This window comes from Aspergillus luchuensis, chromosome 5 (genome assembly GCF_016861625.1).
Source record: "Aspergillus luchuensis IFO 4308 DNA, chromosome 5, nearly complete sequence".
NCBI lineage: Eukaryota > Fungi > Ascomycota > Eurotiomycetes > Eurotiales > Aspergillaceae > Aspergillus > Aspergillus luchuensis.
The window spans coordinates 2,489,320-2,516,093 of NC_054853.1; the positions used below are offsets into that span (position 1 = coordinate 2,489,320).

General features: G+C 51.9%; 11 protein-coding genes across 11 annotated transcripts; 5 read left to right on the top strand and 6 right to left on the bottom strand.

Moving 5' to 3' along the window:
• Positions 1-990: 990 nt before the first annotated feature.
• ampp (aminopeptidase P) lies at positions 991-3,538 on the bottom strand (the record flags this gene model as incomplete). The annotated part of the gene is made up of 10 exons (XM_041690662.1): positions 991-1,238; positions 1,324-1,368; positions 1,418-1,502; positions 1,567-2,401; positions 2,454-2,499; positions 2,555-2,776; positions 2,834-2,895; positions 2,949-3,114; positions 3,216-3,275; positions 3,343-3,538. 10 exons carry the CDS (start codon positions 3,536-3,538, stop codon positions 991-993), a joined length of 1,965 nt encoding a protein of 654 aa, XP_041544224.1.
• A 1,127-nt stretch (positions 3,539-4,665) lies between these two features.
• On the top strand, positions 4,666-7,950 carry AKAW2_50804S (putative importin 13; the record flags this gene model as incomplete). Its single annotated transcript, XM_041690663.1, has 4 exons — positions 4,666-4,728; positions 4,792-4,982; positions 5,045-5,531; positions 5,596-7,950. The coding sequence occupies 4 exons, from the start codon at positions 4,666-4,668 to the stop codon at positions 7,948-7,950; spliced, it is 3,096 nt and encodes a 1,031-aa protein (XP_041544225.1).
• Positions 7,951-8,563: 613 nt separating this feature from the next.
• AKAW2_50805S (uncharacterized protein) lies at positions 8,564-9,787 on the top strand (the record flags this gene model as incomplete). Its single annotated transcript, XM_041690664.1, has 1 exon — positions 8,564-9,787. One exon carries the CDS (start codon positions 8,564-8,566, stop codon positions 9,785-9,787), a length of 1,224 nt encoding a protein of 407 aa, XP_041544226.1.
• Positions 9,788-10,425: 638 nt separating this feature from the next.
• On the bottom strand, positions 10,426-10,749 carry AKAW2_50806A (seipin co-factor family protein; the record flags this gene model as incomplete). Its single annotated transcript, XM_041690665.1, has 1 exon — positions 10,426-10,749. The coding sequence occupies one exon, from the start codon at positions 10,747-10,749 to the stop codon at positions 10,426-10,428; it is 324 nt and encodes a 107-aa protein (XP_041544227.1).
• Positions 10,750-12,311: 1,562 nt separating this feature from the next.
• On the bottom strand, positions 12,312-13,377 carry SNZ1_2 (pyridoxal 5'-phosphate synthase subunit PdxS; the record flags this gene model as incomplete). Its single annotated transcript, XM_041690666.1, has 3 exons — positions 12,312-12,941; positions 13,008-13,190; positions 13,261-13,377. The coding sequence occupies 3 exons, from the start codon at positions 13,375-13,377 to the stop codon at positions 12,312-12,314; spliced, it is 930 nt and encodes a 309-aa protein (XP_041544228.1).
• A 1,050-nt stretch (positions 13,378-14,427) lies between these two features.
• On the top strand, positions 14,428-14,811 carry AKAW2_50809S (uncharacterized protein; the record flags this gene model as incomplete). The annotated part of the gene is made up of 1 exon (XM_041690667.1): positions 14,428-14,811. One exon carries the CDS (start codon positions 14,428-14,430, stop codon positions 14,809-14,811), a length of 384 nt encoding a protein of 127 aa, XP_041544229.1.
• Positions 14,812-15,281: 470 nt separating this feature from the next.
• Positions 15,282-17,063, bottom strand: ORC2 (origin recognition complex subunit 2; the record flags this gene model as incomplete). The annotated part of the gene is made up of 2 exons (XM_041690669.1): positions 15,282-16,985; positions 17,061-17,063. The coding sequence occupies 2 exons, from the start codon at positions 17,061-17,063 to the stop codon at positions 15,282-15,284; spliced, it is 1,707 nt and encodes a 568-aa protein (XP_041544230.1).
• A 604-nt stretch (positions 17,064-17,667) lies between these two features.
• Positions 17,668-19,148, top strand: AKAW2_50810S (bifunctional ornithine acetyltransferase/N-acetylglutamate synthase; the record flags this gene model as incomplete). The annotated part of the gene is made up of 2 exons (XM_041690670.1): positions 17,668-18,155; positions 18,230-19,148. The coding sequence occupies 2 exons, from the start codon at positions 17,668-17,670 to the stop codon at positions 19,146-19,148; spliced, it is 1,407 nt and encodes a 468-aa protein (XP_041544231.1).
• A 430-nt stretch (positions 19,149-19,578) lies between these two features.
• On the bottom strand, positions 19,579-21,287 carry SEC61 (translocon subunit SEC61; the record flags this gene model as incomplete). Its single annotated transcript, XM_041690671.1, has 5 exons — positions 19,579-19,660; positions 19,718-20,793; positions 20,862-21,029; positions 21,088-21,188; positions 21,278-21,287. 5 exons carry the CDS (start codon positions 21,285-21,287, stop codon positions 19,579-19,581), a joined length of 1,437 nt encoding a protein of 478 aa, XP_041544232.1.
• A 533-nt stretch (positions 21,288-21,820) lies between these two features.
• On the bottom strand, positions 21,821-23,371 carry AKAW2_50812A (uncharacterized protein; the record flags this gene model as incomplete). Its single annotated transcript, XM_041690672.1, has 1 exon — positions 21,821-23,371. One exon carries the CDS (start codon positions 23,369-23,371, stop codon positions 21,821-21,823), a length of 1,551 nt encoding a protein of 516 aa, XP_041544233.1.
• Positions 23,372-25,381: 2,010 nt separating this feature from the next.
• AKAW2_50813S (putative cyclin) lies at positions 25,382-26,351 on the top strand (the record flags this gene model as incomplete). The annotated part of the gene is made up of 2 exons (XM_041690673.1): positions 25,382-25,642; positions 25,710-26,351. The coding sequence occupies 2 exons, from the start codon at positions 25,382-25,384 to the stop codon at positions 26,349-26,351; spliced, it is 903 nt and encodes a 300-aa protein (XP_041544234.1).
• Positions 26,352-26,774: the final 423 nt, after the last annotated feature.

The window sequence follows — 26,774 nt, forward strand, 5'->3', positions numbered from 1 at the left end:
TGCGGAGGGGGGAAACAATAATATTAACGTTAGGTCGGGGATGCTATGCGGAGAAGGTGTCAGCTTGTAGATAGGAGCGGCAGTTTGGGGTTGGCGGTCTCAAACTTTACCGCCTTGCTGGTTCTATAGTATACTCCGCACTAAGCAAGCCTGACAAGGTTACAGAAACTATGAATCGTTCTATATCCATTTTGTATCATAAGTATGTAGGTATTGAATTTGAAGCAAAGGGAACCATGTATACTTTGCCTAATGCACGTCATAAAATTGAGCACGTGTTACCGAAAGTCCTCTCAACGCGCATCCGCCTGGTCATGGTTACTACAGTCCATCCAAGCCATATGTCCCTGTTAATCCATACTGTACTTCATCTTCTTCTTCTTATTCTTAACTTCTGGTATTCATATGAACTATTTTTTATGAAGAGCAATTCAGGTAGCTAATGCCCAAGTATCTACCTCGCATGGCAGCAGTACAGCCACTTACAGTGATTGGCTTGTTAGCGGGAGCTAATGTCCCTCGACATCATGGAGGTTTGTGACCCACCTTTATGGGACTCAGGTAAGCATTCATCTTATCTCGACAAAGTGAACGCGTTCTCTCCTGGGACTTTGCGTAGTTGGCTGGGGAAGAGATCCAGTCGGTCTTTATACGAAAAGTCATCCTTCTCTCATAGAATGCCAGTCGGAGTTTACAAGGCATTAGGCAACGCATAATCAAGAAGAACGCAGGCGATCATCACATGGGCTCCATGCCACGAAGCCTTTGTGCTCGTCCTCATGAGATTTTCTTCGGACTTGGTCATTTCTAACACAAAACGGGCTCGCCCAACGGTTTAGATACATGATTATGTAGTATGTATGCTTGTTCTCCAACGCATCTATCAAGCCTAGTAGCGGAAGAGAGACGGGAACATATGTATTACCAACAGCATAAGACGCCCTTCAATCTTCGTGCTGATCGCTGTTTCTCACGGTATGTCGAACCAGTCTATTTGGATATAGGCTGGGTCTCGCGCTGGAGCCAACTGCGTGTGTAGTCGTCGTTTTCGAAGAAGCGGTGAGTCTTCTCCCACACCTCTGCATGATAGTCATTTACCCATTTGATCTCATGCTCACTGAGAAGGGATGCGTTGATCAAATTGCGGCCCAGTGGAGCCATGGTGACGTGCTCGAATCCCAGCCATGGTTTTTCACCGAACTTATGAGTCGTTTGCACTTCACGCGCCATGATAACATCTGAGTATAGCATTAGTCAAATCCAGTCATTGTAGAACAGTCGCGAATGAGGTGGAGGGTTGCTTTTGAGAAATGAAAAACGTACTCTCAATACGGATGCCGAATTTTCCGTCCTCATAGAATCCGGGTTCTGGTGCTGTTAGCAAGCGGCCTTGTATCTGTATCCCAACTATCCTTACCGTCAGAAATAACGTTGCCCGCGGCGATGGGAACCTCAGTATACTGGACACGAGTGCCGATACCCATGGGTCCCTCGTGCACATTCTGTCGATACTGTTAGCTAAATGGGGACAGGCATAAGCGGGGAGCTCTGTTTTGTAGTGCTGACCAGATAAGAGCCGATTCCGTGGCCTGTTCCGTGGAGGTAGTCGAGGCCTTCCTTCCATAGGAATTGTCTAGCGAGAGCATCAAGCGCAAATCCGCTAGTACCCTTGGGGAAGACAGCAGTGTCGATAGAAATGAGACCTTTGAGCACCAGTGTGAAAGCTTTCTTTTCCAGTTCGGTGGGTTTTCCGAAATGGAACGTCCGGGTTACATCGGTGGTGCCATCCAGATACTGGGCACCGGAATCGCAAAGGTAAATGGCTGTTGGGTCGATAATGGAACAACTTCCTTTCTCTGGCTTATAATGGATAACTGCTCCATTCGGGCCTGTGGAGGAGATAGTATCGAAGGACAAGCCAGCATACAAATCATGCTTGGACCTGATCTGTTCCAGCTTGTCTGCCGCATCAACTTCATCCAGGGTAGTTTTCTTGTTGATCAACTCGTTCTCGAGCCAAGCGAAATATTCGATCAAGGCCGCACCATCACGAACGTGGCAAGCGCGCATTCCCGCGAGTTCCACATCATTCTTAACGGCTTTGGCATCAGCAATAGGGCTACGGACCTCCTCAACCTGCTCTTCACCTCCCAGGCTAAGGCTGAGAGCCCAAGAAGCCTTGTTTGACAGCAGGAACTTGGGAGCCGCTCCCGTCGCATCTTGCTTTCGCGCCTCGCTAAGCGCTTTGGCATCTGCGAAGATAGAGTCATACGGCTTGATGACGACATCCTGGCCTAGATGAGCTTTCACTTCCGGTGTCAACTTGTCCTCGTCAACGTAGAGATCAACGGTAGTAGGGGTTATAAGGGCGTATGAAAAGAACACTGGGTTGTATGGAATACTGAAAACCATTAGCACGAACCAAAGGGCGAACTCGAGAGCTAAGCACTTACTCGGTGCCTCTCAGGTTGAACAGCCACGCAATCTCATCAAGCATCGCTATTGTATCCGTTAGCCGCAACACAATGCAGATTTGGAAAGCAACATAGCATACAGATAACAATCCCAGCCGCTTTCTTGTTTTCCAACTCCTTGCGCAAGTCGCCGATTTTCTCCTGAAAGCTCTTGCCCGCATACTGCGCAGGGTGCACTCTCACCGCTTCCCTTGGAGGGGCCGGTCGGTCTTTACCCCAAACCAAGTCAACCAGGTTCTGCTCGACGCCCACGAGTGATGAGCCATTCTTCTTGAGGGTTTCCGAGAGACTACGGGCGCCCGCTACAAGGTCTTAGCGTTTGGATCGCTTTTCGCCATAAGGTCCGTGACGTTGCTTACCAGGTGTAACCAGAGCTGGATCGACTCCAACAACCTTTCCTCCCTCGGCTTGTTCTGTAGTCCTATACCCAATTCAGTTTGCGATCCTATGTGTCTGATGGTAGGTTTCCAATACCATTCCTGCCATGTCGGGAATCCCTCAACGCCTCGCTTCAGAAGCGCCCAATTGCTGTCCAGCTGCTTCGAAGCCTGGTTGAAGTAGCGGCCATCTGTCGATAGTGCCGCCTTGGTCATGGAAACAATAGCAGTTCCTGCCGATCCGGAGAAACCCGAGATGAATTCTATCGGAAGAAAGCAAAGCGTAAGTTACAGTGGCGAGGGAGACAAGGCGCAAATGCGAATAATATCCGAACTAGGAAACTGCGGAAGGCGGGATTCTAACCTCGGCGGCCGTCACATGGAGCAATGTATTCGGACTGATGACTGTCTTCCGAAGGAACGACTTTGGCTTCAGTGAGTATATGATTTCCAACGAGAAGAACAGTGAACAGGGTTCATTGATGCCATACTGTAAACGTCCACCTTACGCTCCTGCATCAACTGCCTTAACCTGGCCAGGCGTTCTGACGTGTCCACAGTCTCCATATCGATGATGAAGCGCGGGGCGGAGCTGGAGAAGAGCCTTGAACGGGGTAGGGGTAACTTGCGAGCCGATTGGAAAGCTGAAGTCCAAGCAAGGCGAATTGGAGGGTGAGAAAAGAGCATCGACTGGCAAGGATGTGCAAGAAGAAGCTGCAGGTTTCCGAGCAGAAGGTGGCCTTGGATCCAAAGACTCCAAGAACACAGCTCTCAAGGTTGCACGGAGCAAGCAAGGGCCAAGGTAGAGGGGGACGGAAGGAGGGGGAAAAGGCGGAGGAAAGGTGGGGAGGGGCACCAAGCTAGTTATAGCTGGAATTTCCAACAGGGAGGTCGTGTGCGCAGGTAAAATTGAAGCTGGAAAAGATTTGACGTGGAGAAAGCGACGACTTAGAAGAACGATAAGCACAATGGCAGTACAAAGTTGACTAGCAGCAGCAGTAGCCGAGCATTGAGACGTGGGAGAAACGCGGAAGTGGGTATTTCCCAAGAGCTGTCCGTTGGAGCTCCGGGTTTGGTGGGCGGTGGGACGGAGTTACTACTGGCAACAATCACTACTGGCACCGTAGTAGCAGTAATAATAATTGCCACGGCTGGTAAGGAGACGGAAGTTACCAATATGTTACCGTCATTAATCTCGCCATCCATTCCGGTCGGGTAGATAGGTCCCGGTGATAGGTCGAGCTAGCTAGCTGGGTTATTAGGCCTCAACACACCTGGAAACCTGGTAGGGAATAGTTGAAATATCAAAGAGTCAGTCATAACTAGTCCACTCGAGATGACTATCCCTACATGTCGCCCGGTCTGTTGCTGACCTTACTTGTCTAAAATTGAGCAGCTTTGTCTGTTGCGGTATTTTAAATTTTTATTATTTTTTTATTTTTCAGTCGCTGTATGATCAGCCGAATGTAGTGGTGAAGCTATGACACCACACCACAGTTGATAACTAGTTATCTAAGTGAATGACTACACTAATTGGTACTAACCCAATTCATCAGTGTGAACCAAACTGTTGCCCCCATTACCTTGGATCTCATTATTATTCACACCTGCCCACTATAGCTCTGGTATTCCTTTCTCTTGTTGCTGTCTCACTCTGAACCCATCATCACATCCCACCTTCCTCTTCTGCTTACCGCCTGCTACTTTCGTGATAGCATTATCAACACGTGACTCCCCTTTCACCATCTCTCACCAATCTATATTGTGCCAGTGACAGTTCCCCCAGCCTAAAGAAGGCCCTCATTGTTTCGGCCATGTCTGTGGACATCCCAGGCCAAGCCATAGACGCGCAACTCCTCATCAATGAGGCCAAGTCGGTATGCTCGCTGCTTTATGTTCCCATATGGATCGAATAATCACTAAGGCATAGTTACCTCTAGCTCGTGTCCCAACTTTATGATCCGGGGAATACTGGAAACCCCGCCAAGATCAAAGCCATCCAAGAGCACCTGCAGAGTCTTCAAAAAAGTCCCCAGGCATGGCTAATCGCCAATCAGCTTCTCAGTGAGGCCAGCACAGACTTAAGGTTCTTTGGTGCTTTGACGTTCACGGTCAAGATTAATCATGATTGGTTCGTTCCGTACGAGCCCCAAAATTCCACCAGTGACAGTGGCTAACAGACGACTCATCCAGGCAAAGTCTAAGCCCTGAGGAGGCTCAGGAACTTCTAGGGCGACTGATAGATCATTATGTTTTTCTCGTTAATGGGGGCGAGCGGCCCTTGGTCATACGGAAGTTGGCTTCAAGCCTCGCAACCATATTCCTGAAACCCAACGCTCCCTGGTCCAGAGCACTCTGTAACCTGGCAGCATCACTAGCAAACGGGAAACATGTCTCAGAAGAGCACTGCAAGTCCATTGATTTGCGGGGTGCGGTGCTCCCTGCTATGTCCGAGCGGCATGTAACCTCATTGCTCTACTTCTCCAATATCCTCGCCGAGGAGATTCACAGATGGAGTTCGGAACCACGACGAAGCAGAGAGGAACACCATACATACGTAAATGTCAAGGACGCCTTTGCTGTCGTTGACTATGTTCTTTCTCATATTATGCAGCAGCATGCCTCTGGGATCCCGGTATCAGATGAGGCCCTGGGCACTGAAGCTATCAACTCATATCAAGTAGGTTTCGTTTCTCAAACTTTATTAGATTCTCAGTTGCACCTCGTATCTGACCTGATATTAGGCGTGGATGAATGTACGGAGCGCAATTCAATTGCGTGATTCGTTGTCTGTCTTGGACCTAGCCTCTACGACGGCTTACATCATTCAGAGCATGAAAGTACCTGGACTTGCAAAATCTGCAACACAGGTTGTGGTCGAGCTGATAGACTGGCGTGACAGTATCTTTACCCAGGATCATCTCACTGCTATTATGGAGTATGTTGTCAGTGAATTTGGGGCTGCGCACGTCGCGTCACTTATTGAGGCGGATTTTGAGGACGAGAACATGACGTTCTTGGATCTCCTATTGGCTTATGCAACGTTGAAGCAGAGAGACCTCATGACCAAACAATTAGACCCACAGCATGCGAAAATGCTCACTCTTCTACACACGCTGTTCAAAGCTCCTGGCTATGCAGCGGTGGACGATCCGGCCTCGCCGCTTGTTCTTGAGTGGTGGACAGAAGTCGCCGACGACCTCCAGGATTTATATTCGGACTCGGAAGATCAAACGAGTCTTGAACCGGCTAAAAGGAATTTGGCCGAAGCGGCTTTGGACTGCTTTGAAAAACTAAAATTTCCTAGCCCAGAAGAGCTGCAAGGTTGGGGTGATGATGACCGTAGCGAGTTCGGTTCGTTTCGGCGTGATGTGTGTGACTTCCTCCTAGCCATCTACCCAATGTTGGGGGTGGAGCTTGTCCGGGTCTTCCAAGAACGAGCAAGAATATCACTGGTACAGCAGGAATGGCGCACGTTTGAGGCTGCGATTTTCTGCATTGCTCAGCTTTCGGAGGCTGTCGATGAGAACCAACACGCTGACGAGTGTCTCAATTCGATCTTCTTCTGTTACGAATTCGCTCGCCTGTGCGAAGGAAATGGAGTGCTAATCCCAGACAAACCACGTCAAACCTTGGTGGACATGCTGGGAAAGTATCAGTCGTACTTTGAACGCACACATGCCTTGCTACCTCGCGTCCTTACCTTTCTGTTCGCGTCTCTCGATGTTAGCTCGTGTGCGCCAACAGCATCCAAGTCGATTGCATATCTTTGTAAATCATGCCGCAACGCGCTAACCTCAGAACTGCCAGCCTTCATTGACCAATTCGAACATTTCCGCTTCAAACCCACGGCCACTACTCATACCATGGAAAAGGTGCTAGAAGGAATCGCCGCCATCATCCAGACTTTGCCTACGGACGACGCAAAGTCACAAGTCATTGAACGAATTCTCCGGTTTTTTCACGGGCAGGCAGAGGCGGCCCGTGATGAGGCGGTTGGTGGCTTAGTGGAGCAGGCTCAGACCCGTGGCCAGTTTGTGCTGCGCTGCGTCGCAAGTATTGGTAAGGGTTTGAGAACCGATGGTGAGGTGAACTTGGAGTCGAACGACCATGGGGATGGTGACCCCTACCCTCCGACATTCTGGAATACGGGCAGTGGCGCCGTGTCTCAGAACCTGATCATGCAATGCATGCAGCTGCTCATCACCGATTTCCCTGTCGATGTGACCATAATTGAAGCCGCATGCGACATCTTGAAGGCTGGTTATATCGAAAGTACGGGGCCATATGTCTTCCCACCAATGGTGACTGTCAACTTTGTCAAGAGCATACCTCTAGGCAGTGTTGGTACCGACATAGTGATGGGTACGGCTTCATCTTTCCTTGCATCTCATAGCTCACACTGTCAGCGAATCCGTGACGAAACGGTTGCGCTGATCGTGCACGTGTATGACACTTTCTGTTGGATGCATGAGAAACCTGAGTACTATGACCCCGAAGTCGCCAACAGTGGGATCGACTTCCTCACACGCTTACTCCCCAAATATCACCCTTTCCTATTTGCACTCACGACGCCGCCCCAAGAAGCCAGCCAGATTCCTTCTTCCAATGGGGGTGAGCTTCAACGGCCGTCAGTCCTTGAAGCTGTCTTGAATTTCACTCTCCTCTCATTGCGAGGGCCTGAACCACTTCCGCTCCGCTCTGCCTCGCAGTTCTGGGTGAATGTGCTAACGCTTCCAAACGACGGTGGGTCTATTCAAACTGCCATCATGCAGTGTCTTCCAGCCCTTTGTCGTATCCTGATCAATCAGGTGGCCGGGCGATGCGCGCGGTCGGACCTCGAGCATCTCTGTGAGGTGCTTCGAAAGCTCATCTTCAAACAGCAAGGGGCTGCGCGCCCCCACCTCGCTGCAGCGCTGGCTGATCTAGGTAGCAATGACGCTTCCAATCAACATCAAGGCGCGTCTACGTCGCCCGAGGACAGGCAACGCTTCCTTGCGTCACTGCTAGCGGCAAGGGGTGCCAGAGCGCCAACTAGTCAGTTGATACGCACGTTCTGGGTCAAATGTCGGGGAGTGAGTTTCGACTACGTTGGGTAGATATTAACGTTATCTGGCTCCGGTTTGGAACAGTATGTGGACAGGCAGGGGAGGAATACAGTCAAGTCGCTAGCATTGGATCAACCCGAGTAAACCAGACCAAAAAGAAGAAAAATGATGATTATTCTATAAGTCCAAAGTGAGGCAGGCTGTAATGGGAATGATGCAGTGAATCGCCACCCGAAACGACAACAAGCGCTGCTCATGTGTATGTGTGAAAACCCCATAGGACCATGGCCGTGGAACTGATGCAAGTTGCGCAGACACGATGACCTGGCAGTCAGCCTCTTTTCCTCAGCCACAGAGGCGGTGCATTCTTGGCCCTACAAAGTAAGGGGCAGCACGACACTTTACTCCGTATGGGGCATCGGTTTCAGGTGTCGCCTCGATTTTTCGCCAGATGCTACTAATTTAGCTTGATCGGCTATGAATATAACACGATGTGGGTCTCTGCCCCCTAGCCCATGGGCAAATAAAGCCCTTCAACCTCGGAATTCTGCCGCTGGTTTGCTTTTAAACATGCCTGGTGATATTGCCGCGCTCTTTCTTGCCTGTTCTTTTCCACGCTTACTCCATTTTACCTACTTTTGTTGAAGCGCTGCATAATCACGCCATGCCTATTATTGCAAATACTCCAGAAGCTGTATTGGGTCGCACGGACTCGCTTGATCCGGCCACAACTTGTCGCGGTGTCACCTCCAATGGGCGGCCATGTCGCCGGGCTCTGGCGTCTCCATCGCCATCAGAGACACCGGCTTCAAAGACACAACAGACCGACCTATCTGCGATGTACTGCTGGCAGCACAAAGATCAGGCAGCGTCGGTTCTGCAGACGAACAGCGGGGCCAACCCTTCGCGATTGAGGCCCCGTGGCAGTATCGACACTTTAATGGAGCGGTTAGGGTTGATGGATCTTAACGACGCAGGGACTTCAGACAAGCGGCGCAGGCAGCGGAAACCAACACCAAAGAAGCGGACCAGGCGTACGATATGCTGCTGCTTCGAGGTCATCGAGGAGGAAGACATCCGGCCGTCGCGGCCGGTCAATGCTCCAACGGAAATGCAACAAGCCCCCGCTGGGAAGCTGTCAACACCAACCCCATCCCTGTCTCCTCACCAGGTTCCTGTTCGACCCAGCAAACCTGGCTCTTCCTCTTCAGGAACAGACGACGACATTCTCTCTTGGATTCCGTCTGGCCTTGCGCCGGAGACGACCTCCAACCTCACCGCAGAACTGTCGAAGCCTATCTCGGAAGCCGACGAGCCAGGCTATATCTACATGTTCTGGATGACACCGTCGACATCTGAATCCAAAGAGCTGCCTTCTTCAGAGACAGCCTCGAACCTCATGCCGCCAACAACCTCCCCAGGACGTGACCGCCGCGTAAGCGATGCAATTCGGACCGCCCGCGATCTCAATGCCTTGGCATCTGCACCAACTCATGACAGCCCCGGCACGCTCCGATTAAAGATCGGGCGTGCTAACAATGTGCAGCGACGACTCAATGAGTGGAGCCGACAATGCGGCCACCATCTCACGTTGATCCGATACTACCCTTACACGCCCTCCACCCCGCAACCATCGCCATCTCGACACGGCCGCAGCAATGATGACAGTACTGCAACTCTTGTTCCGGGACGCAAAGTGCCCCATGTCCACCGTGTGGAACGGCTCATTCATCTGGAGCTAGGGGACGTGCGGATCCGCGACCTAGGGAAATGTCCGGACTGCGGACGGGAGCATCGCGAGTGGTTTGAGATCACGGCAGAGAAGGCGTCTCTGAAACGGGTAGACGATTGTATTCGCCGATGGGTGAAATGGGCAGAAACGCATTAGCCATTTACGTAATGCTAACACCACTATTGTTCGTTAGAAACAATCTGCGAACGTTTCTATTACTGTTTCAGTCAAGTACCTGTTGTATGGCATGATAACGATAAGAACAGCAACACAGACAACAACAACAGCCTTCTCCTAAATCATTGATAATCCGGACTGATTCAACCACCTTCAATCAGTCCCAAATCACTACCAAATACTCTAGTGGGCAGTCACCGAATATGATCAGCGTAATGATCGAGAACCAGAACCCACCAACAGCAATTATGATCATAGCTTGTGCTAAGAAAACGGCTAGTGTTTAAGCAACAATTGATATACGTACCCCCAAGGACGAGGGTTATTATTAGCATATCTGCTAATTCCCCATGGCTGAGTTCGGATAGTAAGAGGCATATATTATCGCTGTCTTTGGTGTGGACAATCTACTTTTATTAATAATACAAAGACCAGAAACCATAACCAACTCCATCGCTAGTAACAACTATGATATAACCCATCATACCCATAATCCATTCCTTAACCCCAGTCCCTCCCATTCTATGAACCCTCTCCCATCCCATCCCACTCCCACCCCCAAATCTCCGACTCCAACTCCACAAAAAACCATCTCAACCAAAACTGCCCAAAGCAAATCAGTTAGCCCACCCATTCGGCAAAGGACCAGGAGGCCACAACCTATTAACCAGAAGACCAAAGAGAACCGTGAAGGCAAATCTGCACGCTCTATAGGTGAGGACGAAGAACCACGTTATAGCCGCCACCACGAGGATCACTGGACTGATGAAGAACATCGAGAACAGGGCGAACACGACAACCGCGATTACACCGCATACGGCCACACAGAAGAGGAAGATCCCAGTGGGGATGGCAGCTAGTATGAGGATAGGGATAAGGAAGATTCCGATGATGATGGTGAGGAGAATGGGGATAGCGGGGATCACGGCGAGGTTGTTCATTATTGCTGTGTGGTATGATGCACTAGTAGTAGTGGTGGAAGACACGGTTGCAGGGTTTATGGTTTGTGTTGGGTTTGAGTGTCAATGTATATAAGTAGTATGATTGAGTTGGGTTAGATGAACGAGTGTGTATGTGTGTGTGCGTGTGTGTGTAGTTATTGATGATTGTTTCTTAGAGAGAGTGTGTGGTGTAGATGTGGGAGGGAGGGTTATTGTAACTACTTCTACTATATTCTATGCCGCGGGCAGTAAGTAGTAGTTGTGCCTTCCATATTCAGTAATCAAGATGTAAGGAAGTGGCGGCCTCAGAAACTATATCAGGATAGTATCTCATAGGGAGTGCAGCTAAGCCATACTAGGTTTATCAAACAACCATAATACCTAATTTAGGAAAGTTTATATCTGTTGTACTTGCCTAGGTAGCAGCACCCCCCATAGTGCCTCTGGAGTGTGCTCCTGGGAGTTATGAGTCTTAGTAGTGGCCCTGGTAGTGGCTCTCGGAGACTCTTGAGGAGCTTCGGAGGGGGGAGGGAGGGAGGAGGGGCCTTGGTGGTAGTCTAGTAGGGCTCTCCAGGATAGTTTCTTCGAGGATTTACAGATTTCAACTATATATGCGGGCTAGCTATAGTATTCTAGTACCTGACTTTAGGGCCTTACATCCCGTAGCGGCCTCCGTAGTGCCCTAGAAAGTAGTAATGGTCTCGGGGTGGGGAGCCCTGAAGGGTCACTAACTAGTGGTAGCTGTCATAGACTGACTCCCCCGAGCTCTTATTCACATGGTCGCATCGCTAGGTTTGGAATAGCTTTCACGGCTAGAGTAGGAGGCCGTATGCTTAACTAGCGGTATGGTAAGAGCTGTCATTGCAGATTACCCGTCTGCAGGGTTGGTATGTCACGTAACGGTAATTGAAAGTAAACTTTCTCGGCGCCGTCTCGGTGGATGATTTGATTACTCAATGTCAAGAGAGGGCGCAATGGGGTTCCTGTATTCAACTCAATAATAGGATTTAATTACTAGTGGAATCTTCTTGGCGTGCTCTGGAGGTTCGAACACGAAGGTGAGTCAATTGTTCACCGGCGAGATGGGTCTTTTGCGCGAATTCATCGGCGGATCGGCGGCAAGCCGAGGGCGCCTTCCGGCCCGCCGCTAGCCTGGAAAACGGAGTTGAGCTGTTGCTCCGGTCCCTTCCATTGGAATGGGGAGATTGTTTATAGGTATGGGAGATCGTTATATCAGAGGCGATATTTTTGGAAAGATGTGAGAGATTACTGGCTAGCTATAGCTAGGTCAGACGATCAAGCTACTATGGAACGTTGAAGTGTGCCAAGGAACCCGAGGTTAAAAAAGTCTAAATGAAAAAAAAAAAAAAAAAAAAAGGTCCGTCTAACCACCGCATTTCTATTACTCAAAGGATAGTAGATCATGTGCTCATGGCTCATATCAACAATGTACTAAGACAAATCGCCTTGACGGCAGCAAATGCAACACAAGTGTACAAAAACACAGTAGACCAGCTTTTCCAACGCCCGCGATGAAATCAAGTCTCTAGAATGCTTCTCGCTTACCATCCCCGCTTGGCCAGCTTGTCGGCCTCGGACATCTGCGCCACGTTGATGCCCACCATGGCCTCACCCAGACCCTCGCTCACCTCGGCGAGAACCTTAGGGTCGCGGAAGTGAGTGACGGCCTGCACGATGGCCTTGGCGCGTGCCTTCGCATCGCCGGACTTGAAGATACCGGAACCAACAAACACACCATCGCAGCCCAGCTGCATCATGAGCGCCGCATCGGCAGGGGTAGCAACGCCACCGGCAGCGAAGTTCACCACGGGCAGACGGCCCTTCTCGGCCGTCTCACGAAGCAACTCGTAGGGAACCTCCAGCTGGCGGGCAAACTGGCGCAGCTCGGGCTCGTAGTCGGCAGAGGACTGGTAGATAGCACGGGCACGGGCGATGTCCGAGCTGACCTGGCGCATGTGCTTGACAGCTTCTACGACGTCTCCGGTACCGGCCTCACCCTTGGTGCGGATCATGGCAGCACCCTCCGAGATACGGCGAAGGGCCTCACCCAAGTTACGGCAGCCACAGACGAAGGGAACCTTGAAGTTGTGCTTGGTGACGTGGTAGACGTCGTCGGCGGGGGTCAGGACTTCCGACTCGTCAATGTAGTCAACGCCAATGGCTTCGAGGATCTAGTGGACGGTGTGTTAGTTTGTGGCGAAACGGACTGCCATGAAGTAATGTTGATTGTAGCCTACCTGGCACTCAACGAAGTGTCCAATACGAGCCTTGGCCATGACGGGGATGGTAACGGCCTTCTGAATCTCCTTGATCATGCCGGGATCGGACATGCGAGCCACGCCACCCGTAGCTCTAATGTCTGCGGGGACACGCTCGAGGGCCATGACAGCGGCGGCACCAGCCTCTTCAGCAATGCGAGCCTGTTGGTGAATCGAATGTTAGCAACGATTGATTCAGATTGAGCTTTATGGATCCTATGTAAAGGCATACCTGTTCCGCGTTGACAACATCCATGATCACGCCACCCTTCAACATCTGAGCCAAACCGGCCTTCAGAGTGAAGGTGTTGGCAGTGCCGTTGGAATCGCCATTCTGCTGGGAAGCCATTGTGGAGGAGGGGAAGAAGGTTCAATGTGATGAAGAACAAGAGTATGTACGAGAAGAGAAGTCTAGAAGGAAGAAGGCACCCTAGGGAATGGAGAGGAAGTGAGTAGGAGGATATCGAGAGAAAGAAAAGCAGGAGTGAGTCAACGGCCGACGAGGAACAACTACTAAGTACTCCGTACTGAACTATCAGTAACGCCGCCCGTTCGCCTCCGCGGAGACGGGGGGCAGCATCTGGACCAACCACTGCCGGTTCCTGCTTTCTACCCCTCGATTTTTTCCCCGCGGCGGCCGACTTTTTCCTGCCGTCGTTCGCAGGGCGGCCGTGGCAGCCAATCACTGCCCGCCCGTCCCTCCTTTGCTGCCTATAGAGTTGGTCACGTGATACATAGTCTGGTGGATTTCCCGCGGTTTTCCACCTTGGCGTATCGTAATGCTGGTCACGTCTGGTCATGCAGGTCGTGTGTATGGTCACACCCGTATTCCCCGTCAACTACTAGTGGTATTATCCTTAATGCCTCAGGCATTAGAACTAACTGCAGTCCTCGTTCTCCAATCACCTTCCTATCCGAGACATGCTTGCTTGATTGCTTCATCTCCTCATTCTCATACTAGCACTGGTGCCCACCTCAACACCTTCTCTCCGTCCATAGCCATTGACTGCAGCAGTCAAGCAATTTCTTCTTTCTATCTCAAAAGCATATCTTCCGCTCGTCTTCGTACAATACACCCTTCCTCCATAAACATCTCCTACTACAAATTACCCAGAACAGGGTATCTACCTCTCAGACTAACCCCCGTGACGTCACCGTACGCATACCGAGGGCGCAACTCCAGAACAGCTGAGAACCATAACCATAATAACCACAACCTGCAGCGCCCTTCCAGGCCCCTCTCATTCCATCTCATCCCTATAATCCATTCCTCCAAACCCATCCCATTACCGACGACCAGAACGCCAATAACCACTCAATTGCCTCACCATCCCCCTCTCCCAAACAAGTCCCCCCTCCTATCCCTATCCATCGCAACCACAATCGTCGCAACCAAACAATGGCCTTCCTCCTCAGCCGCACAACAACCACTCTCCTAGGCACCGGTCTCGGTGTCGGCCTCTCCCTCTCCCTCCACCCACTTTCCCCCTTCCGCGCAGCCCCAATGCAATGCCAATACACCGCTCCCTACTACCGCCCCGAATCCCAAATCTCCCCGGACTCCGGCTGGGCCATGGACTCCCAGGACCCGTTGCTGCGCAAACAAGGCACCACCCGGAACTCGAGTCATACTGCAGGTGGCGGGATCCTGACGGCCTCGAACATGCGCCAGGTCAGTCTGGGCAGCGTGCTGGGGTTGGTTGTGGGTGTGGGGTTGAGGGCGTTTTCGAGAGTGTTGGTGGTGCTCTTGGGGATGGGGATTGTTGCTGTTGAGGTGGGTTGATTTGACCATTCTTTATCTCCCTTTTGCTGTCTTTGGTTTTGGGTTGGTAATGTGGGTACTGATATCAATGTAGTGGGCTGCGGCGAGAGGATATAATCTGCTTCCGGTCAACACGGTGCAGAAGTACTTCAAGCGGGTGGATCTGCAAAAGACGGTGTCGCACCATATTCCCTTCAAGATTAGTTTCGGGGCTACGATGGGGTTAGCTGCGTTTGCGCAGTTCTAGGCAGACTATGTTGAGATATGCGGGATGAATGGGATATGGTAGTATTGCATGTCGAAGAATCTATGTATCTTGTCTAGCAAGTGAAGTAACACCGGGCTTGCTACACTCCAATTGCTGCAATAAGTCTTCTGTGTTATACAGGGTATCACGGATTTGTGCCATGCCGTGCAAGGCGCTATACTAGCCTATCTTATACTATACTATACTATACTATCTATCAGTCTATCATTCTGTCTGTCAGCAATCAACTCAATACCAAATCTTCCAAAACCCCCTCCATCTCGTCACGCGCCAATGGGACTCCCAAGATCTCCATCCCACTCGTATCCATCCGCGAAGTAATCATCTGATGATCATGGAACTCCTTCAACAGCGTCCGGAACATCATCTCCGATGAGGCAATGAACTCTTCCGCCGCCTTTTGATACAGCATTCGAAACTCAATGCCCGTTTCCTCTCCTCGGCCGTTGCCACCATCCCCTCCTCCATTACCCCCACCATCCATGTCATCATCCGACATATGTCCCTCATCCGCCATGGATAGCAGCTCTGTGAGAAGTAACCGATACAGATTCCTCGCGTTCTCAGGCAGACTCTTCAATACGAACTCGACACCTTCCTTACCACCGACACGGCGGCCCTTTCTTCCCAGCAGAGTGCTGACCTCCTCAACAACATCAAACTCGGTATCAAACGGCGCGAAGGTTGTACAGTCGTGGAAGACGAAGTTGAACTGGTCACGCAGGCTGAGATCCCACATCAGCAACAGATTCGGGGTATCAGCCGTCGCGAGAAGATGGATTTTCGGCGTAGCTGCTAAACGGGCAAGGAGAGCTTGGTTCGCCGCTCTCCGGAGGGCAGGCGCATCAATGGAGTTGATGAGAACAGTGATTGGTTTCTGGGAGGATCGGGACTTGAGGACAGACTGAAGCAATTCGAGGACTTCTTGGGGCTGAGAGCCCATTTTGGAAGGAATATCGGCGCCCAGGACGGCGGTGACGATCGTGGCGAAGATGGAACGGATGGACATGTTTGGCGTATGTCCATTGACGATGACTACGGAGCTTGAGGCGGAACTGCTGTGGTGACGGCGGTAGAGCCAGTCTGCGAATTCTTGGAGGAGGCGGCGCTTGGAGCCGTAGCCGTACAGGCAGATATTGAAGCCTTGGTCGAATTCGAAGTCCCACTGGGGAAAGGACCGGCAGTGGAGGTCGAGAAGGAAGGATTTCTCTTGTTTGTATGGGTCTGCATATTGTGACATCCGTTCGAAGTACTCCTCGTGCGTTAAGAGGTTTACTTTGCCTAGATTGTTGTTCGAGGTACGGGGTGGTCCGGCGCGGTTTTGGAAAAAGTATCGCTCATGAGCTGGGAGTTCTCCTTCCGGGGTGGGAGAACGCTTGTTCTTTGCCCCCTTTGGTCGACCTGCACGACGCTTGGGTGTTGGTGCTCCTTCTGTCGCACCATTTGTGGCGGGTTGACTAGACTCCTCCTCGATGGATTCTAATAGACCTGTCCCCGTCGCCGATGCCTTGCTGGGGGCCTCGTTGGTATCATCTTGTAGAATCTCCTCCGCAAGACGGTCGGCGCCGTCCCAGATGTCTTCGTCATCCTGTTCGAGGAGAAGCCGGGCGCTCTTCTTCTTAGCGGACCGGTCGGCACGGGCTTTCGACGGAGTTGCAACAGTGGACTTTTTCGTGGGCGTTGAGAATAGATTCTTCGCTTTGGCCTTCTGTGTTGGGGTCTTCAACCCCGAAGCTTTAAGAGCGGCCGGGGTGTTATCGGTCGTGGGTTTTTGAGGTGTTGATTTCACTCGTTTCGTAGGGGTGGTGGTAGCTTCAGGGGTTCGTTCACGTTCACCGTTGGTGTGCCCATTCACGGAGCCATTGGTGGCCGTAGTCCTCTGCCTCTTGGGTGTAGAGATCGGGAATTGGTCATCGGATTCTGGATGCTTGCGTTTCATTTTAGTCAATGGGTCCGGGGAGGTAATCGAAGCAGCTTCGGGGGAATGGCGGAGAGCAAATACCATTCGGGGCACAACAAAGCTCTTCTGGAGGTCCAGAAGGAACGACGAGCACAACAGAGGACGCGAGGAATGAGCGCGCTGGCTGGGAATGCTGATCGCTGATAGATCTGTTCGGCTTCCTCGTGGCTACTTTTTTGCCCTGCGATGGGCGCGTCTGGAACGCGCAGCAAATCAATCAATCAATCAATCAAAGGCAGGCCCGACAGTTTCTCCGATTCCGCGATATCGGAGCGGCATTTCATCGCCGCGAATCGCATCACTTCACCTTTCCTGTTTCCGGTGCTTTGCGCTTGTTTTGTTAATTATATCTTCCATTGAGACTGCTCACTTGGTTTGTCCGGCAGTGGTCTACACGTCCACTTTGCCTGATCGAATTTGTTGCGGTCGTTAGGCCCCTGACAAGTCGAGCGAGTCAATTCGGTGAGTCATTTATCTACTTCAACTTATCTCCGATCCTCTCTCCTGCAGGTATATATACCCAAGGACACTCTTGCAGCCCTGGAGAAGGCATCCACACCCATTGGATTCCTCCAATATAAATTCCCTCAATCGCAGGGAGCAGTTTTTACTAACATCTGCTCATCTGCCCCAGGAAAAAGGAATTCCAATGGCTTTGCCTAGCAACTCGGCGGCCACTACCACCATGGCTACCTTCGCCCGCATGGTGAAGGGCCAGGTGCGTTACTACTCTGCGCCCTTGGATATGGCCATTCCCGCCTCCAAGCAGAAGTATATCCCTGCCTCCGGTACCTACCCTAAGGGCTTCTCCGTCTCCGGAACCCACGTCGGCGTGAAGGCATCCAACACCAGATTCCCGGACCTGGCCCTCATCTCCTCCGAGACGCCCTGCTCCGCCGCCGCCGTCTTCACCACCAACAAGTTCCAAGCCGCCCCGGTCCAAGCAAGCAAGAACACCCTGAAGACCACCCAAGGCGAAGGCATCCGGTCCGTGGTAATCAACTCAGGCTGCGCCAATGCCGTGACAGGTAAAGGCGGCCTGGAGGATGCCGTGAGCATGGGCAGCAAGGTAGATGAGTGCAATGGCCTCGCCCAGCCCAGCACTCTCGTCATGAGCACCGGTGTCATCGGTCAACGGTAGCGATCCCCTCCTTCCTCCCAATTCTCCCGTCATCATCTCATCACTAAACAACTATAACCCTCACAAACAGCCTCCCCATCTCCAAGATCCTCAACAAAATCCCCACTGCGCACTCGACCCTCTCCTCCACCCACGATGCCTGGCTCACAACCGCCCGCGCCATCTGCACAACAGACACCTTCCCCAAGCTCCTCTCCCAGACCTTCACTCTCCCCTCGTCCCCGGACCGCACGTACCGCCTCGCCGGAATGACCAAAGGTGCCGGCATGATCCACCCGAACATGGCCACGCTCCTGGGAGTCCTCTGCACCGACGCGCCCATTGCCCCCTCGGCCCTCCAGCCGCTCCTCAAGCACGCCGTATCCCGGTCCTTCAACTCCATTTCCGTCGACGGCGACACCAGCACCAACGACACCATCGCCATCCTGGCCAACGGCGCTGCCGGCGGCGCACCCATCACCTCGACCTCGTCCGCAGACTACACGGCCATGCAGAACGTCCTGACCTCCTTCGCGCAATCCCTCTCGCAGCTCGTCGTCCGGGACGGCGAAGGCGCCACCAAATTCGTCACGGTCCGTGTGCAGAACTCCCCCGACTACGAGTCCGCCCGACTGATCGCATCGACGATCGCGCGGTCCCCGCTCGTCAAGACTGCTTTGTATGGAAAGGACGCGAACTGGGGCCGGATCCTGTGCGCGATTGGCTACACGCAGGGCGTTGCGGAGGGTACGGTGGTGCCGGAACGGACTAGTGTTAGCTTCAAGCCTGTGGATGGCAGTGCGGAGCTGAAGTTGCTGGTGAACGGCGAGCCGGAGCAGGTGGATGAGGATCGCGCGTCGGTGATCCTGCAGGAGGAAGACTTGGAGATTGTGGTTGACCTTGGAGGTGGTGAGAAGGGCGAGAAGGGTCTTGGTGGAGAGGAGGCGGTTTATTGGTTCTGTGACTTCAGTCACGAGTATGTGACTATTAATGGTGATTATCGGACCTAGGTGAGTGGGAGTAAAAAACTGAATACCGATGTTGCAGTGGAAGTGGTACTGCATTTGATTGTGTATAAGTGTCGTATCGGTATATACCCGCAATTGTTACCTTAGTTATAGATCTGCATCAGACACTCCCTTGCAGTTGTACTAAAAAAGGCACCCGAGATGGTCAAGCCAATTAAGTTAATTTTAGATCTTTTGTCAATATGGTTACAAACCAGGTAGGTGCTATGTACAGCTGTGGCGTGGACGTATCTTCGTAGAGAAGATTTTCCCCTCCTGCAAATTGTTAAAAACTAGCCATACATCCATCAAGAACTAAATAATCCAGATCCCAGCCACAACAGCACTCTACCCGAGAAGAAACAGAAAGTTGCAAGAACAAACATAAGCCCTCAAACTTCTTCTCATGCTTTCATCAAAAAGGGGGCCTTATTTAGTTACCCGGAACAAGGCCCTTGAGGCCCGATCCAATGTCGCCCTCACGGGCGGCAATCTCGAAGTATCCGTATATAATTCTGAATAGAAATGTTAGTAGTTACTTCAGAACACTCGAGACAAGAGTGAAGACTTACGTAACGGCAAGGAGAATACCAGTACCGCTGCCAAGAGCACCAAGGAGGTCAGAAGCGACGGACAGGGCACCAATGCAGGCACCACCGAAAGCAGCGGCAGTAGGGATGACACGCTTGAGCTCCTTGTACATGCTCTGCTCACGGTGACCAGCCATCACGAGACCCTGGTCCTTGAGCTGCTTAGCAACATCACGGGGAGCAGAGCCAGAAACCTCGATCCAGGTCTTGGAGAAGAGAGCGCAAGCGACCAGCATGAAGGTGATGTAAACGGCGGTGTGGATGGGGTCAAGAAGGGCCTCCTTGAAGTTCAGGGGAGGAGACATGTAGTAGGCAATGCCGGAAGCGGCGTGGAGCTGGGCAGAACCCTCGCGAGGCTCCCAAACTCCGAGAAGCTTGACAAGGAGGTTGTCAGAGAAGCGAGAGTAGAGCATCTGACTGATGAGGAAGATGTTGGAGCACAGAGCAGACTGGAGCATGATGGGCATGTTGGAGGTGTAGAACAGGCGAACAGGGTAGGAACCACGCATGCCACGCTGGCGGGAGGACTTGACGGGGATCTCGACACGGAAGCCCTGGAGGTAGATCACAGCGGCGAAAACGAGGAGAGTGGCCAACAGGTTCATGATGTTGGGGAGGTTCTGGCGGTAGAAAGCCTCACGAAGAGCGCGCTGCTTGTCGGACCAGGTCAACAGAAGGTGGAAGAGGGCAATGATGGCACCCTCGAACTCAGGACCACGGCCAGTGTTGATGGTCGTGGGGGAGAAAGCCTTCCAGACGATCGACTCGCAGATGTTGGTCGCGATGAACAGAGAGATACCGCTACCAAGACCATAGCCCTTCTGGAGGAGCTCATCCAGCAGAATGACAACCAAGCCAGCAACGACCAGCTGAACAATCAGGAGGACACAGATACCGGCACCAAGGTCACTGGGCTGGCCGTAAAGACCAGTGAGGACGTAGACACAGGCCTGACCAAAGGACAGGATGATAGCGAAGAGCTTCTGAGCAGTCTGATACAGTTCACGGTCGGTCTTGAGGTCCAGGTTGACATCGATGAGGTGGGTACCAGCGAGGAGCTATCAGAAAAGCCACATATTAGCTAATTCCCGGTTCCCAGTTCAACTTGCAAATTCCCATTACATACCTGGAAAACCATGCCGGAGGAGATGATGGGGGTGATACCCAATTCCATCAGGGTACCACGGTTACTGGCCAGCATCATACGGAGCCAGTACAGAGGGTCGGAGGTGTCAGAGGAGACAATTCCGTACAAGGGCATCTGACTCATGACCAGGAAGATCAGGAGAGTCAACTGCAGAAACAATACATTAGCTTAGAAGCTCTTGTCGAGCTGGACAAGTATCACGTACCCCCGTCCACATCAACTTCTGGTTGAAGGGAACCTTGGTTTCCGGGGCGGCCACCTCCGGGAGGAGGGGCGTGAAAGGTTTGATGAGATCGAGAAACCGGACTAGAATTGAGTATCAGCATTTGCTGACCCATTGAGGTAAAAGATAGAACGCTGTCGCGAAAAGGGCAGCGATCGCGTGCAAGACTCACGTCCGCTCATTGTGACTGTTGCACCTCCCAGAGCTGCAGGATTACTCGAATTAAAGGGGAGGGAAAGAAAGAAAGGAAAGCTGGAGGCGAGAACCAGCTGAAGGAATGGAGGGGAATTACAAAAGAAGAAGGAGAAGAAGTGAAGACGACGGGAAGAGAGAGAGGATGGAGGAGAAAGGGAGGAAGCGATGAGGTCGACGGGGATTGCGGGTGCGATCCAGAGTCGCCTCGCTGGCCACTTTGCGCCCACCCAGCCACGCTAACCCGTTGAGGCCACTTGGTCGCTTTCCTCCGCCCCTACAAGAATTATAATGTCCACGATGCAGCACTATGAGCTGGAAACGACCAATGATCTGTTTGTATGGTAGGGTATTCGACAATTCTAACAAAAATAGTAAAAAGTATCTCTCTCAAAAAGTACTCTATCTAGGTATCTCAAGGTATCACTGTATAACGGTCATATTCGCCGTTTCCTCCCAATCAAGGCCGTGGTGTTCTGGTATCCGTACGCTTCGGTCAACGTAGAGCAAGCATACCAAGCTGTCAGGGCCCAACAAGACACAGGCAATCATCAATCACGTTCTCCAACTCCCCGAGTCGCTCCTTCAGTCCTTTGTTCTCTTCCTTCAAGATCCCCATGACGCTCCAGGCTTCCGAGGAAGGAACCCCATGACAGATGTTACATTTGGAGCTGTTGGTCCACGAGCTGGCGATGCTCCTCGGTGTCAGCCCTTTTATAACCCGATCGTAAGTAGATGGACGCGCAGGTGTCGGTGCTGATGCAGGAGTTGGCGCTGGTTTGAGCTCTTTCTGGCTCTGTTGTGCAGGAGCAGCTGTACTGGGTGTAGACAAGGCGATCTGCGAGATATTGGGAGATGGCGCGACCGTCGACGCTGGAGACTCGAGCACTTCGCGGCGGGAGAAGACACTCTCTGCAAGGCTCTCGTCTCCTGAATCGAAGCCGGAGTCGCTTGTAAATGTACCATTGCTGGCGCGTTTGAGGCTCCGCTTGGGGGTCTGAAGTTCAGCCCCCAGGTCAGAGGTACTCTCGTCGTCGCTGGATCGAACCAGCGTGATGCTGCGCAGGCGTGCCTCTTCCTCTCGGCGACGTAATTGCCGCTCATGCTCCAGCTCTTCTGCCATGGCCTTCATGGCTTTTTCCTGTTGGATGACTTTCTCGGCCATGCCATCTAACTGGATCTTGAGGTTCCCGATGCGTGTCCGAGTGACCTCCAGCTCCTCTTGCTTTTCATTCTTGTCGGCCAGAGCTTCATGCAAGGCGAATGTCCTCTGTTTGTATGCAGCCTGTAGCCGCCTAAGTACAGTATCGGCGTTTTGTCTCAGGGCGTCAAAGGCTTCCCGACCTTCTAGATTACTGAATCCAGTCGGGAATAAAGCGGCGTTGATATCGAGGTTCAAGAACTCGTCCTGGGCAGGTTCGGGCAGCTCCGGTCTGCTCTCCCCCTGTCTCTTTAACCCGAAGAACGAGAAGGGACTTGATGATGTAACCTGTTTCAGAGGCGACGGCGCAGTCATCCGCTTCTGAGTTCGGCTTGTCAGGCCCGTTGGGACATTGGGCGACCCGTAGAATTCGCGACTGGCGCGCTTCTCCATATCGTCTGTGGCGGCGGAGTCCTGCTCTTCTGACTGATACACTACTCCTAGGTTGACCGGTTCCGACTTTCCTTGAAACCAGCCCGACAAGCGCTTTGCGCCTTCTTCGAGTCTCTTTCTGGCAGTATTCTCAACTGGTGGGTTCGAGGGAGTAGTGCCGGAGTCCAAGTCTTCGTAGGTTTTGGGTTGATCGGAGAAGAGCTTCCTGGACGGCAGAGGGGCTTGCCGCGGGATAATCTCGGTGTTCGCCCGACGGTGAGAGGGGTGTGAAGGATATTGTTTCGGCGGTAGTGGGGATAACGCATCCGAGCTCGGTGCTAAAGAAGTTACAGGGGTATTCTGGTGGGCAGGTTGATTGTCGGCGTAAGGCTGACAAGTCTCTTCGATTTCGGTCGACGCGACCGCTGTCGAGGATACTTCCGCAGTATTGCTACTCGCAGGCGTGGCTGCAGTTGACGGGTGCTCGGGGTCGCGGAGCATTGTTGAGGTCGAAGGTGACTGGACGGTAGGTGGGAAGGGATGGGGCTTGGAATGACGAAGGGTCGCGGTCGGTCGCACCACTTGGACACGGACTGGAATGCCACGTCGATTTGTCGTCCAATCCAATGCACGGTCACGTATGCCGCGGTCGCTCGTCTGCGAGGAAGCAAAAGGGGGGGAAGAGAGGGGAGGAGAAAGACGGAAATGAGTAGCTCCCGAAGCTGTCCCTCTAGATCTTCTCTTCTTTGCTGGATTGCGGGGCGATAAACAAGGAATTGATAGAGGATCAAGCGTAAAAACGGTTTAGCAATGGGCCGAAAGTCGACGGTGTATACGTTATGGACAATAGCCTAAGTGGAACAGGACGCGATTGTAACAGATGTTCTTCAGGTTGATGAACTCGACCGCCAAGCGATAAGTGATCAGACGGCGTACCCGCACGTGCCCCTGTCAGCGACGAGTGCTGAGGATCCTGCACGATCTATCTAGGAGTGGATGGAGCGATCTTGGAGAATTCAGAGCCGGACTGTCTTAGTTGGTGTTCAGAATGTTCGATATGTGGTCAACAATCTGACGAGGAATCGCGATGGATCCTTTAGGTCAAGGAACCACGAAATATCGCGAGGTTGGGTATGTATTCTTAGAAGTCATGCTCCGCCAAACAGCAAAAAGCCGGTGGCTGAACAACCTTCTCTTTGCTCCACCACGAGGACCTGCGCTAGATGAGTGGTGGATGAAGCGGGTGGTTACATGGCCTTTGAGTGATATTGTGCTGTCATGATCTTTTATTAGGCACAAATTCGCCCCATTCCCTCAGCTCCCCTGAACCGGGCAAGCAATGACTCCAGACGGCGCATGAATACCTTTCCATGACCCGACGACGTCATTTGTAGTACTGGCAGAGGCAATGGTCTCCTTGACGACTGGATAGTCGCATCTACCATTGACGCCACGTCCTACGCAGTGACCAAAACGGTGATGCCCCTTTTCCGCTGTCATTGCTAGACAGACCCTGGGGTGCTTAGAGTCTGGACTCTTGGGGTCCCGTTTCATGCGGTTTAGTTCGCAGACGATCCTCTCCTCCGTGAGATTAAGCAATCTCGGGGTTAAGCAATCATTTGCGGAGGATAAGGGGGACACAGCAATATCCACTGTGTTCAATCATTGTCAGTACTCCATCCTTCAACCCGACTGGATGAATGAGTCTGAACTTTGAAGAGCAGGCCTCCAGGACGTCTGGCATGTACGGCTCGGAAATATGTACGTAGTCGGCTTTATACCGTGGAACCTGCGAGGCATAGATAGATGTTAATGTGGGCTGCGTGCACTCGAGCTGCAGCGATGCATCGTTTCTGGTTTACGAGGAGGCATGGTTGCCTAAGGCTTGTGGGGTCACATGCTCTAGTCTCTACCAACTGATTATTTCATTGTCTAGTATGCTGATATGGAAGGTATGAAGTATACTATACGCATAGTACATCAGGGTCTACTTAGGTAGGATTAGAAATAAATGAAGCGTCTGCTCATCTGACACTTCTACTAAGTAGTAGTACTACCACTACCGTACTAACTTCCGGTATATATTTCCAAATAGTAGGGCGCTAGAGTACTAGTAGTATATAGTAGTATACATGCAACCCCCTGGTCTACACCTCCTGAATACTGGTCATCATCATGTATTGCTAAAACCTGATTACAATATACCACGATATTGAAGACAATTTACTTCACAATGTCCATTGTGAATTAGTAAGGTTCTGGACCTGAGGATGCATGTCGATGTTGATCACTCCCACTTAACCGGGCGGTGAGCCTCAAATGGCCGCAGCTTTGCAGGAACAACAATCAAGACCAAGCTTATGGATCGAAGCAACAAGATCCTCTTTGCAATCACTAGCCAACTGCACATCAAATATCCAAGGGCTTTCCTTTTCATTGTACTCATCAAAATTGTGATCTCCTTCCGCGCATATTCCTACACGATCTCCCCGGCATTCCCCCGCCAGCGACATGGCAAGCTCGGCCGCAAGCGGGTTGAAGTACCTTTCCAATGCGCTAGCAACACCAGAGCAGCTATCAAATTCATCATCATCTATCGACGGTGTGCCTGTTGATCTAGAAGCATCTGTCCGATTTGCCGGCGCGCAGCTCACACAAACAGCGGGGGTTCTGTTACGATTGTCGCAAGACATCATCGCGCAGGCCATTGTGACATTTACCCGGTTCTGGATAGGCTCGGAAGGTGGCAGTCTACGAATATACTCGGTGAAGGTATTCAGAGTCGCTATTTTCTCTCTGAACGAAGTAGCAAAGGTACTGATAGATTATTTTCTCCTAGGATGTATCCGCCGCAGCGCTGTACATGACTGCCAAGTTATCCTTCCAACCCACCTCTCCACGCTCGGTGCTAAACGTCTACGCTTTTCTCCTGTCGAAAGATGCGTCGCCGTTGTGGTTCATAAACCCCAAGGGGTCGCCAGACAAGGCAATGCCAGAAACCTATCACCTTACGGAAGGCGATTATCAAGCACAGCGACTGGTTCTGCTGCGCATCGAGTCGATCATTCTGCGCACGTTGGGATTCAATACGCATGTGGCTCTCCCTCATACTATCGCCTTGACCTACCTCCAGACCCTTGGTGTTCCATCCTCCGCCGTTGCTCACAGAGTATTCGAGCATCTCAACTCAGCGTTGCTGTCGCCGCAGCTGTTATACGTCACGCACCAACCGAACGCCCTTGCCGTTGCTTCGATCTACCTCGCATCCCGGGAAGTGGGGGTCAAGCTCGTCGATGGCGACTGGTGGGAAGTATTCGACGTTGACCGGGAGGACCTCGGATTCTTGGTGGTGGGCATGAGAAGCATGGAGGGATTTGCGCGGGCGGAAATGGAAAAGTGGAAGGGTCGAGGAATACCCATGACGGTGGACGAGCTGGAGGGTGAGATAGAACATAGGAGAATGATGGAAGAGGGTGAGTGAGGACTACACAGCATGCAAGACAGTTCTATCATGCGGGCGCAGCTGGCTTGAGGAAGATCCCGGTTACAGGCTATGAATGTTCCAAAACAAAAGTATCTGGAACACAAAAAGGGCCATGCTGGATCCGATATGATGGGATATCGGAGATAGTAACCAGCCTTCCCGAGGACCCGTGGGCGCAGAAAACCCGCCACTCGAGTGACAGGGCCTCTGTTCCTTCGGAGGATGCCATAGCCAGTTATACTTCCAGGTCTTTTAGATGGCACAAGAAGGGACGGACCTACGTAATGATTTGCGGGTAAAACCGAGCCCGGCCCCTCTGCAACTCCGCAATCACCTACCAGAACACTGAGTAGACCAGATGAATAAAGGAAAGTCCAGTGACTGGCAAGCCACATGGTTAGCGAAGTAGTATGATCTCCG